Source organism: Ananas comosus, linkage group 9 (genome assembly GCF_001540865.1).
Source record: "Ananas comosus cultivar F153 linkage group 9, ASM154086v1, whole genome shotgun sequence".
Taxonomy (NCBI): domain Eukaryota; kingdom Viridiplantae; phylum Streptophyta; class Magnoliopsida; order Poales; family Bromeliaceae; genus Ananas; species Ananas comosus.
In genome coordinates, this window is record NC_033629.1 from 11,817,153 (window position 1) to 11,832,746 (window position 15,594).

General features: G+C 33.9%; 1 protein-coding gene across 1 annotated transcript; it reads left to right on the top strand.

Annotated features, from left to right (window-relative positions):
- LOC109715250 (anthocyanidin 3-O-glucoside 6''-O-acyltransferase-like) lies at positions 11,497 to 13,215 on the top strand. Its single transcript, XM_020240175.1, has 2 exons — positions 11,497 to 12,013; positions 12,200 to 13,215. The coding sequence occupies exons 1-2, from the start codon at positions 11,507 to 11,509 to the stop codon at positions 13,079 to 13,081; spliced, it is 1,389 nt and encodes a 462-aa protein (XP_020095764.1). The 5' UTR covers positions 11,497 to 11,506; the 3' UTR covers positions 13,082 to 13,215.

Here is a 15,594-nt window from a genome sequence, read left to right on the forward strand (position 1 = left end):
GAGTCAAAATGATAGACTAAGTCAGGGTCGAAATGACAAAAGTAGCGAGATAAGTCTCACATCATCTGGTGATTTTGGGCTGTGTGTGTAGAGCTAACGAGAACCATATCGGATAGTTATGGCTAAATGTGAGAATATATAAGCTTGATTACACTAAACATAATAATTGGACTTAAACAATTTGAGTCGCTGGTTTGGGCCCAACGAGTTATTATTGTAAGTGGATTGGATCGTTACATTTGATATCAGAGACGATTCACTAGTTAGAAGTGTGAGATGAATTTTAGCTGAGTCAAAGTCAGAATGATATGCTAAGTCAGGATCAGAATAATAAGACTAGCGAGATATGTCTTACATCGTGTGGTAATCTTGGACTTTGGAGCTGACGAGAGCATCGGATAGTTATGGTTAGATGTAGGAATATATAACATTGATTAGCTTAGACATAATAACTGAATTTAAGCATTTTAGACCGGTGGTTTGGGCCCAATAAATTATTATTTCTGATGGGACGAATTGTTACACTAAAAGAAATAAATTATTTATATACACAAAATTCTATAGTTGTGGTGAGAGATTGAAATATAGGTATCAAATGTAGAGATGGAGTAAGTTGGAAAATATAAATTTTATTTGCTAGGTTATTTTTTGTATTATTATTAGAAAAAATGCAAGGCCATTTGGATCAGTATATTATTGCTTTTGTTTTAAGTGTTGGACATAGATTTAAAATATAGGTTGAAATATAGATTTTATCTGTAGGTTCAATTGCCGTATCTTCTTATAATCGCAATAAATCAAATATAATTTTTTAACTTTCACACAGGTAGTGTGGTTTCAAATGCCAAATGTAAAACAAGTCCTAATATTAAATTGATAAATAATATTAAATCAATATATATAATAAGCTTTTTTCTTAGCAAACCTATATTTAACTACACAGCAAAAGTAGGATAGAATACATGTACACATGAACTACGCTAATAAATGGAGTTGTTTTGGTCAACAACGGTATGATTATAATAATTATAATTAAACGTTGTTCGATCATATTTTAATCTTCAAGCATTTGATGTGACACTTGTTGTTGATGGACTACAAATAAAGTTTGGACAACTATTGCCAAAGGGCCCACGTAGTTATCAAAAAATAAAATATAAACTTCAAATACGGGCCCATATGTTTCATATTTTTTACTTTAATATCTTATAATTTAAGGTGTATTAATTTAATGAGCTCGTAGTTTGAGGACTAAACATGAAATTCGCTACTATTGAAAGGTTAAGGTCAGACGGGATGTTACCGACCGTCTCTAGCGCAAGTGACAGAGAGTTTGATGGTTGATATCCGGATCTCAAATTTGAATCATAATTAAGTCACATTTTTCACTAAATTTATTTTTATAAAAAATAAAACGAAACAAGTGCCATACATACCATCTTTCTTTCTTGAGAAAAAAAATTCATTACTATTAAAATGTTAAGGTTAGACGTGACGTTTGAACGTTTCAAAGTCTCCGGATTTGCGGTTCCAACATCCCAATCTGTGGGCGGGCCGCCTGTCCATACAATAAATTCTTCTAAAATAAACAAGTATAACAAAAAAAAAAAAAAATTTGATCATGCTGAACGTGACACTCGAATAATTTTACACAAAATGGTGGAGTCAATATTTAAAATCTTTAAAAAAGCGCCGCCATCATTTGGTTAATAGCGAGCCACATCTGCTCTGGGGGAGGTTGATTAGATCTTTATACTACACCAGAAGAAGGCCGTTACATAAGGGTAGAGCTTTCAGACCCTACTCCCAGTGGTGGAAGAGTGTGGTGAGGTGTCGTGACGCGTTCAAATGCGGTGTATCTTACGTACTTGGAGACGGAAGAACCATCAGACTGTGGTCTGACATTAGGATTGGAGAAACCCTTCTTAGTACCCTGTTTTCGAAAATCTTCGACAAAATCGAGAACAAGGAGGCCACAATTTTCCAATGCTGGAATGTATGCGGCGGGAGATAGCGTTTCATATCCAGAGGGCTCAGATCTTCCCCCCCCCCCTCTAATAGTCGACGGCAAATGATGATGCTTAAAGAGCTACTGCCACAGTACAATCCAACCCCCACATCGGATATGCTCAAGTGGCGATGGACCAGCAACGAATCTTTCACCGTTAAATCCCTATATAACTTCATTTCCGACGCAGGACAGAGAGACACGACGTATGTGCATTTATGGAGTTTATGAGCACCGGCCAAAATCAAAATCTTTATCTGGATTCTGCTCCGCAAAAGACTACTTACTGCTGATAGACTGCTTCGCCACGGCTGCCCCGTGGACTAGCATTGCGTCTTCTGCGCTATGTGCTCAGAAAGCTGTGACCATCTTTTCTGTAACTGTGTATTTGCCAGATACCTTTTTTTCAGTGAGGGAAGCTCAGACCCAACCGACTTGGGACAAAGTGACGTGCGACGTCTTTGGGCAGACACTTCCACTATCCCTGACGCTACGAGGAGAAAGAAACGTCTAACCATTGGCGGTAATCTGGTGGNTATTTATTTGGATTTAGCGATCATCTGTAAGTTGATTTATTTATTTTCATAATAAAATTTAGTTAGATTTAAATCACAATTAGATTTCTGTGCGGCATTTGTTCCAACAGAAACGTCTAACCATTGGCAGTAATCTAGTGGGTCATTTGGACGGAACGCAACAATTCTATCTTCCGCGACTACCTCCCCAATGCTATCAGGGCTCTCGAGCGTGTCTCTACCTTGTTGAATTACTGGACGTTCTTGCCTTGACGAAGCCGGGAACGATCTGTGATCTCTCTACTTCTCTCTGCTTCTCTCTCGGACCTCCCACTCTTGTACTCTCGCATCCTCCGTGCTACCTCTCTAGCTTTCTCCTATAGCTTTATTTTTCCTTTCTTGTATTTTTCTACCTTTCTCTGCTTTCTTAGGAGGCCTTAGCTGCTTCCATCATATACGCCTAATTCATTTTGCTTGATGAATGAAGCATCTTTCTCAAAAATAAAAAAAAATAAAAATCTTAATTTTACTATTTAAAATTATTTTATCGTCTCTTTTATGAGAAGAGTAATGGTAACTGAGGCACAAAATTTTATACTCTATTTCTTCAAAAATCATTATTTTCACTAATCTGATCATTTTTTTCCATAATGCAATAAATTCAAAAAACATTATAAACCTTCGGGTGAATGAGATGTGATATCTACATCCATATATATATAAATAGATGTATAAGTATTTTTTTTTCTTATGAGAAATCACATGAGTAGTGAACAGGGATGTACAGAGACATGCATTAGTGAAGGCATGCAATAAATTCTCAAAGTGCAAGTCAAATAAATCCAAGAAGTTAAAAATAGAATAAAACTTTTAATTATTTAAACAATTATTTTGAAATAATTCAAATTTGAGCTTAATTAGTTTGATACATTTTACCTAAAAATTCGGTACCCATATCACTCAAAGTTTGGAAAATGTTTCGATCCAAAAAACAAAGTTGGAGAAAAACGAAAAAAATTTCGGCGAGCGGTTTTTTTAATTCCTTTTAAGCAAAAGAATTTGGTGGTTCTCTTTTTTTTTTTTTTTTTTTGAGGATAAGCTAACACACTATCTGCTTTATTTATAGAGAAAGTGATTTATGCTACAAAGGTGAGGCATCCAAGGCCTCGAGGAAAAAAAAAACTACGAATTGTGGTAGAGCTGATTTACCGGGAGAAGATGTTTCCAAAACTTCGTCAGTGACTTCAACTTGTGGGCAGCTAGTAGGGAATTAATCCGTCCAGACATTTCGAAAAATCGTCCTATTTCTGACCTTCCAAATGATTTATCAGCAGGCTACTAGAGCTGATAGCTTTTTGACACTTACTCGAGGAAAAAAAAAAACCTATGAATTGTGGTGGAGCTGATTTACTGGGAAGAAGATGTTCTTAGGTGACTTCAACTTTTGGGCAGCTAATAGGGAATCCATCCGGACATTTCGAAAAATCATCCTATTTTTGACCTTCCAAATGATTTATCAGCAGGCTACTAGAGTTGATAGCTTTCTAACATTGACACAGGAAAAAAAAAAAAGCTACGAATTGTGGTGGAGCTGATTTATTGGGAGAAGATGTTCCCAAAACTTCGTCGGTGACTTCAACTTGTAGGCAACTAGTAGGAAATCCGTTCAGACATTTCGAAAGATCATTCAATTTCTAACCTCTCAAATAATTTACCAGCAGGTTACTAAAGCTGATAGCTTGCTAGCCATCGATTGAGGTCCTTTCTTGCTCGTCCACCTGAAATTATTAATTGCTTATACTGTAGCCCCACAAAAACCAATAGGAGCACAGTGAGATCCGGTGTCAATTCAAAAAGGAAAAACTTCAAAAACCCCCCTGTGGTTTCGTAGTTTTTCACCTTACCCCCCTGTGTTTTAAAATGTATCAAGTTGCCCCTCTGTGGTTTTGTTTTATCTTTTGGGTAGCTTTTTCGTTAATATTTTATTAAATTATATACAAAAAACTTCAGATACCCATCTAGATTTATCAAATATTTACTTTAGTACCCTTTAATTTTAACTTTATCACTGATTTAAGAAAAAAAATAATAAAATTGATAAGAAAAATAGAAAAACAAAACCACAGAGGGGTAAATTGATACATTTTAAACCATAGGGGGGCAAAGTGAGAAACTATAAAATCACAGGGCGGGTTTTTGAAGTTTTCCCATTCGAAAAGGACAAAGTGAAATGCTTTGGGTAATGCAATTATTGATGCATTCCACATGTTATACATTGACTTTTAATTGACTTTGATACCTATCATAAAATATCATATATAAGTATGCAAAAAATTTATATATATATATATATATAAAGCAAGTTTGTGATTGAAAAAGTATAAAATTTACCCTTTTTTTAGAATACACAGTTACTATTTTCCACAAAAATAATATTGCATAAGATTGGTAGCAAGGTGAACATGAGAGAGAAACCACACACACAAAAACAACACACCCGGGGAACAGTGGGGGTAAAGAGGGAAGACTTACGTCCACGGCATCGTAAAAAATATGTGAATTGGTACTTTTAACGCCTCTGCCACATGTGTGTGTCCTGAACAAGCATTTTCCCGGGTCAGCAGTTGGATTCAAACTTCCATTGTGCATAAAATTAAACTAGTATTAAACCCCTGGATCATCAAAAGTGATAATATCAAAACCAAAACAGGCTTCCCCAATAGACCAAGAATGACAAATAAATTTTGTTACTACATCTGGAATCACCTAAAAAGTACAGCTAATCAATTTGGATCAATGACTCTACATATGGCGACCTCATGCAACAAAAGAAATTTATTGAAATAAGCTTGTGAAATCAAACCTGCATAGATGAGGATGACAAAGGTGAAAATATAATGATATGTGATACTTTCGATAGTTAAAAACTCATCATGCATTTGCACAAACCAAAGCTGATTGTTCTGATTATATAGAGGTTAATATGTTTGGAAACCCCCTCTACTACAGAAATCATTTCTGACCTGATTTTCTGATTGACAAGCCTGAACTTTTTGTCTTTTGATTAGAGCTATTTCCATCAGATAAGTTGTCCGGTAACATTGTTCATATTATAATAATATAATACTGTTAATATGTTGGTCTTTACAATATGAAGGCTTATTATTAATTAATTTATACACATAATCTAAAATATTGTATAAAATCATTAATACATAAATAATATATTAAGGTGTAATGTTAACGTGGGAGATATGTTGCATCACTCTTTAATTAATAAAAGATTATATAATTGAGCAGCGTGAGGAGAAAGGACATTTTTTATATTTTTTTTTAGATGTTTTTTTAATTATTTTTTATTTGTAGTGATTTACTCTTCTTGAAGAAGGGTGTTTTGGTTCTTGTGAAAGAAACTAGAGGCTCCTCGGAGACATCCACAGCCCCCATTTTGGACTATTTCTTGCTGTTAAAATTTCTTCATATCATTTTGCATTTGTCTTCTGGTTCACGAGACTAATCAAGTTGCTAATTTATTTAATATTTAATTTAATTATAACATATTATATTATATTATATTTTTATAATTTTTTTACTTTCGATATTGTATTATTATTTTTTTAAGGCATTCCTACACTATATATATACTTCGCAGATTCTGCATTTACTCCTTGTACATGTATTCTATATATATAAGATTTTTAGCTAGATAAATTTAATGATATGAACTATAATGTGTGCATAAACTAATCAGCATGCTTCGCATATGTTTGTCCGCAATCGCTCCAATACGCTTAATTATAGATTTATTAGTCTATTATTGGTGTAATTTATGTTCCCTATAATACAAAAAATTAATTACAAGTTGATTAGTGTTGCTTAAGTGATATCATTAACTATTAACAACTTTGCCTCTTGCTTTGTAGTAGTTCATATTATTCTAATGGCCTATGCATAGATGAAGATGCCTAGGTTTTGCTTCGGACAGTGGCCCACGCGAATAAATTGTTGTGGACTAATCCGTTTGGATAGGGGATAGGGATAGGGACCCCTTATCCCCTTTATATCCAAATGCTAATTTTTTATCTGAGAACAGTAGTTATCGATTACCTATAATAATCGGGTATAACTATTCCCACTAACACCTTCATTTTCTATATAAAACTATCTACTATTTTTCTTATTCCATATTATCTATCCAAACGTTATTTTTCTTATCCCTGGAAACAACTCAATTTTCATCCAAATATTATTTTTCTTATCTCCATACTTGTACCTATTCCTGTAATAGCTAATTCTTGCTTATACCAGAACCAAACGCTATAAATATAACTAGTATGGAATAACATGTGTGACCATTAATTCATAATATTCTATAATATTATTTATTCAGAAAAGTATACATCTTTCACAGTCATATGGGAGACAAGCTAATTAAGTAGAAATAAGATAATTTTAATTTTTTTAACTTCACACATATAAGCCACAATAAATGATATATTATTCAAATTCAAGTCAATTAAAATGTCTTTACGTTTTGGTCTTAATAGTTTATATCAACCTTTGAAGCATTTGAATTTATTAACAATATAACCCCTATAATTATAAACTAATTTATCCGAGCTAATGCGCCTAATCAAACTCGAGCTTAAGTTCTTTGTTACTAATTCTACGTGTAATAAGATAAGATTAGAAATCTTGTAACTCTCTAACAAAAAAATTTTGCTCGGTGTTTCTTTTTTTTGTTTGAGCCGTCAAAATTGACTCAATTTTGATACCATCATATTTCAAAACTAAGGAGTCCACTTCACAAGATTGGTCGTATTAATTTGACTTATTCAAATTTGATTTTTCTAGTGATCACGATGTGACATGTGGATAGTATGATTGTGCAAAGAAAAATTAAGTTTAATTTTCCAATCCACTCTAACATAGACAGATAAATCCAACTTCAAGTTATTAGTTCCGAACACGGCATTAGTTCCGAACTCAATGCCGTGTTGGGCAAAAAAAAAAAACGTTTTGGAGTTTAGAGATTTGAAAGGAAATTATTCTTTTAAATTATTATATAATTTGAGCTAATATTTATATTAATAATTTGTCGATTTCTGTTTGATTTATGGCCCACTTTGGTTTTGTTTTCTAGTTCTTAACTTTTCCGAGAGCAAAAGAATAATTTGGTTCAATTTTTTCATTAAAAGAATCTGAACAATCAAATCATGCTCAATCCTTTGATAATGATATCATTAATTGTAAAAGTCTTTGTTTCCAAACGATTCTAGATGTAGAACTACTTGAGTAGCTTGAACTATAGGAGTGTACATCACTTTCACTCAGATTAAGCGGGTATTTGGTTTGGCGTAAGACGAACCGAAAAATTATTTTCGGTATGAAAAATGTTTTCTCGTTCGATTGGTTAAAAATATTTTTACGAATTAAGAAAAAAATTAAAATTTTCATTTTTCGTTGTTTTTCGAGGAAAAATAAAAATTCAAGCTGCGTAAATCTTTATTTATTTATTTTTTTCACCAAACCAAACAAATAAAAAAATTTTGTCCTTCCAACCAAATAAATGTTGATGAAAACTACTTTATTTCTATAAACCACATACTACAAAATGTAAAAAAAAATTTCCATCAAATTTTTTTTTTTTTAGAATAAGTTACTTTTCACGATTATACATTGAACCAAATGGACCCTAAACAATCGACGATAACGCATTAAATAATAAATTTTTAAATATTATAATTTTTAAAGATAATTGCCTATATACCCCTCAAAACTTCAGAAATATTTTATTTACTGCTCTTTTTTTTTTCTTTTCAATATACCTTTCATATATTGCTTCGTTATTCCAAAATGCTCCTACAGTTACCATCCGTTAAGTTAACTTGGATTAAACATGAATTAAATATCGACTAGAGTTTAAAAAAATCAAAATGTCTCTTTTATCCTTAACTTAAGGAAAATATGAAATATTGGTGATGATAGAATGATATATTTGAAAAGATCAAAAATTAAAATAGTTTTTGTATCTCTAATAAGGGTAAATAAGAAAAGTCGGTGATGGTAGAAGGGTATATTTGAAAGGATAAAATAGTAATTGCATACAGATAACAACTATTGCTAACATATTATTAACAGAGTTTAACTCTAGAGATATATTTGAAATAGGTTGGAACGTAAAAAAATATTTTCATTATTAGCCTTCTAAGAGGGATCAATCAGAAGGTTGAAAATTTCAACCTTCTGATTGATCCCTCTTAGAAGGCTAATAATGTATATACCCCTGAAAAGTTTCCGACTTTTTGATTTACTCTTTTTATAAGGCTAATACCGAAAATATTTCTTTTTACGTTCCAACCTATTTCTAATATACCCCTAAGTTAGAATCTATTAATGAACTCTGTTATCTTTATAAAATTACTATTTTGCCCTTTCAAATATACCCTTTTACCATCACCAACTTTTTTTATTTGCCCTTAAGTTAGGGCTACAAAAAATATTTTATTTTGTTGATCTTTTCAAATATACTCTTCTACTATCACCAACATTTCTTATTTGCCCTTAAGTTAAAAATAAAAATGGTATTTTAATTTTTTGCAACTGTAGTAGATATTTAACTCACGTTTAACCCAAATTAACTTAACGGTGGTAACTGCATGAGTATTTTTGAATAACGGAGGAACATATAAGAGATATATTAGAAAAAAAAAAAAGAAGTAAAGATAAATAAGATATTTTCGAAGTTTTAATAAGTACATAAGTAATTATCCCTTTTTGATATGTAAACCTTATAGAGCAGTGTCTCTATCGAAGGAGCCCATGTTTGTCCATGGTTGTAGTCGTCACGAATGGCTCCAAAGTTTGAGTTGTTCTTCTTTTGCGATAAAAGCTAGGCCAACAATTAATTAATGTCCGGTTCTGCTTGGCTCTATAGCAACAAACATTTGGGACACATTTGGTGACCTCTTACTTAAATCAGAAACATGAAAAAGAAAGATCGAAAAGCACTTCTTTAAGATCTTTCAAATCCTCCGATGCGGTCGATCTGGTCTTAAGATACATGGAGAAGATGAATCGGACCAAGTTTGCTAAGAATAGAGCCAATCAAGCCTGTTTGAAGTGATACAGACAAATGTTTAATAAAACGGCCATAAAGTTGAGCTTGGATGTTCGTTTTGAACGTGTAATTTTAATTCGAAAATACCGACCGTCCCTAGAGCAAGTGGCAAAGGGTTTGGTGGTTGGTATCTGAGGTCCCAAGTTCGAATCCTAGTTGATTCACATTTCTAGCCAAGTTTATTTCTAAATGAAATAAACGACGCGGGTAACATGCTATCTATCTCTTCAAAAAAAAAAAATGTTTAATTCGAAAATAACTTTTAAAGCCAAACGTCTTAGGCCAACTAGTTCTGCTCTTCAATGTTAGTTTCTGGTCCAAATTTTATGCCAACTTTGTACTTAAATTAGAAATATTAAAAAGAAAAATAAAAAAGTGCCTTTTTTTTACATGAGATCTACCAAATCCTTGGACGCTGTCAATCTAGCTTTAAATTACATGGAGAGGATGAAACCGACCAAATTTAATCAAAATAAAGCCAATTGAGACCCGTTTGATGCAATAGAGATAATTATTTAAAAAAAGGGGTCATAAAGTTGAGCTTGAATGTTCGTTTTGAACATGTGACCTTAATTCGAAAATAATTTTTGAAGTCAAATGCCTTTGGCTATTAGTTCCACCATTCATGCAATATTATTTTTTGAGTCCAAATATATATATTGCTGTTTCTGACACCGAATTGCTAGGTTTAGTTGTTTTTTTTAAAATCATTTTAGAAAAGTTTATTATCTATCTGTTTTTTTTTATTTGAATTCGAATTGGAGCTATATAAATATGGTAACATGGTCCAATAGAACCAATCTTTTAGATTAAAAAAAAAAAAAGAACTCTTAAATGAATTTTGATTGTCTTATTACCATGTCACTAAATATATGAGAAAAATAAAATGACAACCATAGAAGAATATATAGTACACTTTGAATTATAGAGTTTAAAAGTTTCATATCTGGTGAGATACTAATATACACACTATCACAGTTTACAAAAAATTTTCATATGATCCTGCTTAGGAGGCTGTTTGGTTCTATATAAAATTGTGAAAAAAAAAAAAATTTCGTGGAAAAAGAATTTTACATTTCTTTAGTGTTTGATTTGTAGTAAAAAAAATTTAGTTTTCTGCCACACTTATTTGGTTGAAACGAAAATATATATATATATATATATATATATATATATATATATATATATAAATTGATACAAAATTTATATATAATAATTATCATGCTATATATATTATTATAACTTATATTTTTAAATTTTATATATCAAAATTATATTGCATGTTAAGACAGTCTAGTTACTATACTTTTATGAGTATGATTGTTTTTTTACTCATAAGTCGTTTTTTATAACAGAACTTTCGAATCGATGATCCATACTATTAAACATTATCCAGAAAATTTAAATTTTTTAAAATTAAATTTTATAATTTTTTAACTACCTTACGATCAAAAGATCTCAAAATTGACAATTTTTAACTGCCAGTATGAAATACTTGCTAGTTTAATAGTGTAAAAGAATCAGAATCGGTTGAATTTTTGATAGAAAATTCTATTCACTATCTAGATAAAGATCAATAACTCCGATCTTAAATTGAATGATCCGATCATTCTTTTTTAGGACGTCGTTTGATTTTGACCGTTCATTTTATACCCGCTTGATAAATTTTATTATAATTTCAAAAAATTATAAAATTTATTTTTAAAAAATTTTAACTACTCTATATCATATTTTCATCATGAAAAATAATTTATGAGTACAAATTATTCTATACTCATAAAATTATAGTAGCTTGTATCTATATATTAATAGGACTCTCTCTCTCTCTCTCTCTCTCTCTCTGCATCCTCTCCACCACCATTAATGGCACCTCCTCCTCCTCCTCCTCCTCCTCCTTCTCCTTTGATGGTGAAGCTACGAACCATCGAGACGTGCGGCGTATCACCGCCGGAGGGCTCCGTCCCTCCGAGCACCGTCCCCCTCACCTTCTTCGACGTCTTCTTCCTCCACGCTCGCCCGATGGAGCGCCTCTTCTTCTACCCCTTCCCCCACCCCACCTCCCACTTCCTCTCCTCCTTCCTCCCCTCCCTCAAATCCTCCCTCTCCCTCTCCCTCCGATCCTTCTTCCCCCTCGCCTCCCTCCTCCGCCCCTCCCCCGACGCCTCCGACCGCTTCGAGCTCTTCTTCTCCGACGCCACCTCCCCCGGCGTCCGCTTCACCGTCGCGGAGTGCTCGGACGCTCAAAACGCCGCCGGCCTCTTCGACCACCTCGCCGATGGCCGCCCGCGCGGACGTCGGCCAGCTCCGGGCGCTTCGTGCCTCGTCGTGCACGCCCGACTCCGCCGATCCCAGCCGTTGCTCGCCGTTCAGGTTGCTCATATATATATATATATATATACACACCTATATTATCTGTTTCACCTGACCTTAGTGTAGAGTACAGAAAAAACGTTATGTATTATGTCCAGAGAAACAAAAAGGAAGTACTACTTGTACTTGCAAAAAGTTGTTCTTTAACAATTTAACTTTTCAGAAATAAATGGTTGTTTCACGCAGGTGACCGTGTTTCCGCACCATGGCGTCGTCGTTGGGACCACCATGCACCATGCGGCCTGCGACGGCAGCAGCTACACACTATTCCGACAAACGTGGGCCGCCGCCGCCCGCCGGTGGTCCGGCGACATCTCCCTCGACGCACACCCCCTCGGCCCCGTCGTCGACCGGTCCCTCGTCCCCGATCCTCACGGACTGTACTCGCTTTTCTACAAAACAGTCGCCGGCAAGTCCCCCATCCCGGCGCCCGCATCCTCCCCTGCCGACGTAGTTCTCGCGTCATTCACTATCAAAAGCAGCCACATCAAAGCCCTAAAAGCGGCTTTCCGGTGCTCGACCGTGGCGGTAACCTTCGCCTTTACGTGGATCAACTACGTCCGGGCGAGAGAACTGGCGAAAAGAAACGACAAGGTATATCTTGCAATTCCTGTGGACTTCCGCAGCCGGATGCGGCCCCCGCTCCCTGCGGAGTACTTTGGAAACTGCATCGGGCCATGCTACGTCGAGGCGGAGGCCGCAGACCTATCCGGCGCGAACGGGCTCACGGCGGCCGCAGAAGCCATAGACAGAGCCATAAAGAGTGTGGCGAGCGCAGGATTCGAAGGCGCAGAGCCGGAGAAGTGGCTTGAGACGATCAGGGGCCTGCCCGCGGAGGCAATTCTGACCGGTGCGGGGTCGCACCGGTTCGGAGTTTACGACACGGATTTCGGGTGGGGGAGGCCGGCGCACGTGGACCTCAACTCCGTCGCGAGGACGGGCGTTGTCGCGGTGGCGGAGAGCGGCGAGGAGGAGGGAGGGGTGGAGATTGGGTTGGCACTTCCCAGAAATCAGATGGATTTGTTCCAGATTTACTTTGCGCAAGGCCTTGGCCGTCTGGATGGTTGAATGCAAATTTAGTTGATTTCTGAAGTCTGGCTTCAGTTTCTGCTTGCAGTTGCCGCAATCTTTAAGTTGGATAACTGTCTTCCCTGTTTGAAACTTCAGCTAATAACCAGCGAAACAAGCTTGATTTGGTTTTACCCAAAATTATAATAGAGAACTTAAAACTAAAAGCTAACTAATTGGATTTATTCTACATCATTAAAATGATATGTAGATAAACAAATTATAAACTTTGAACAGCGCTTTCACTCAGTTTAAACAATCGACAATAATGTTCTAATAATAAATTCTCAGCTATTATTATTTTTGATATATAAACCTTATGGAGGGTGTAGTGTCCCTATCGGAATGGTTTGTAGTGGTCACAAATGTCTCCTAAGTTTGAGCTGCTTGGTATATTAGCAACCACACATTTAGAACACATTTGGTAACTTCTTTACTTATATTGTTAGAAATATAAAATAGAAAAATCGAAAAGCGCTTTTTAAGTTCTTTCAAATCCATATTGCAGTCGATCTGGCCTTAAGAAGATGAATCAGACAAAATTTGATTGAAAAATAACCACTTGAGGTCTGTTTGATGTGATACGGACAAATGTTTAGTAAAACGGCCACACAGCTGAGCTTAGAACTTCGTTTAGCAATAGTATTTACTATTAATTTTTTTTTACCATTGAGTGTCTTAGATTTAGTGATAGGTAGAATAGTAATAATTCAATGTGTAAAAATGGATAGTATATACTATCAACAGTATAATAGCTTAAACACTATATATATATATATAGATTAATATATATATAGAGTAAGACAACTATGTTCCTGTGGTCTTAACTTTCTAACGAGAAAGAGAGAAGAGAAATTGGGAAGAACCTCGATTTCTCTTTTTTTTTGAATTTTTTTTTTTAATTTCTCTTCTTTTTCTCGTCCTAATCATCCATCAAAATTGATGGACGGTTAGAAAGTTAGGATCACAAGGACTGCTGTGATCATAATGGCACAGTAGCCTCTCTCTCTGTATATATATCCCTATATATATATATATAGAGAGAGAGAGAGAGAGTATAATTAATTTTAATTTGGAGAATTAATTTTAGCTAAAAGTTGCGCATCTCACACACAACAACAGCGAAATATTATAGGAAGAAAATGTATTGAAACCTCTTGAACTTTACTCATTTGCATAGATGTGATGTCTGAACTTTCAGTTTTAGAGATGAAATCTATTAAACTTTATCAAAATATAGTTTACTGGACTTTTCTTCTTAATTAAGTGAACTTACTAATTATATAATTATTTTGATCGAATGTCATGCGCACAAAAAATTTTATTTTTATTCCTCTAATTTTGGTAATTAAACATAACAATTGAAGAATATGTTAAAATGAATTTTAATTTTTTTTGCTTTCCTTGTTTGAATATTAAAAATATTTTTTGTGTTTTGAAGCTTTATAAAAACTATATGCAATATATAAGACTATCGTGTAATTAATAGTAATTTTAATTAAATTGTAAGTTCAAATACCGGTTTGAAAATGAGCTAAAATTAAAAAGAGATAATATTTAATATATCTTTCAAAATTTTACAATATCTAATATATTTCTGATTGACCAAAATGTTCTTATTTATTTTCAAATTTTCTTCAATTATTCCTGGTTGACTAAGATGTTCTTATTTATTACAAGTTTGGAGTTGAGAAGGATATATATTTAGATAACTNTTTATATTTTTTTTATTAATAGTCAAAAGTCTCAATTCAGAAAAGTCTCCATATATTTTACCCAAATTGTAATAGAGATCTAAAACTAACTTATTAAATTTATTGTGCATGCATCGATCATTTGACTATTAATAAAAAAAATATAAATTTTGAACACCGCTTTCACTCAGATTAAGGGGCGTTTGGTTCAACATAAAACGAACCGAAAATTTATTTTTCATGATTTTATGTTGAACTAAACGGACCCTAATTAAACAACTGACAATAATGCCTAAAATAAAATAAATTTTCAAATATTATAATTTTTAGGAAAAACTTCAAATACGACTCCTGTGGTTTCGTATTTAATTTCTCACTTTCGTACCCTATGATTTCAAGTGTACCGATTTAGTACTCCATTGTTTCATTTTTCTCTTTTTATTATTCCTTTTACTTTTTTTTTTCGTTAAATCAGTAATAAAGTTAAAACTAAAAGGCATTAAATTAGTGAATATTCGATAAATCTAGATAGGATATCCGAAGTTTTTTGTATATAATTTAGCGACATGTTAACGGAGGAGCTAACGAAAAGAGAAAATAAAATAGAATTAATACTAAATTAATACACTTCAAACTACAGTATATTAAAGTGAGAAAGTGTGAAATCACTGGAACAATATTTGAAGTTTGCCCTAATTTTTAATATGTAAACCATACAGAGGGTGCAGTGCCTTTATCGAAAACGTTTTGGGCCAACTTTGTTTAGTCCACTGAGTCCATGTATGCAGTCGACACAAATGACTCCTAAGTTTGAGTTGT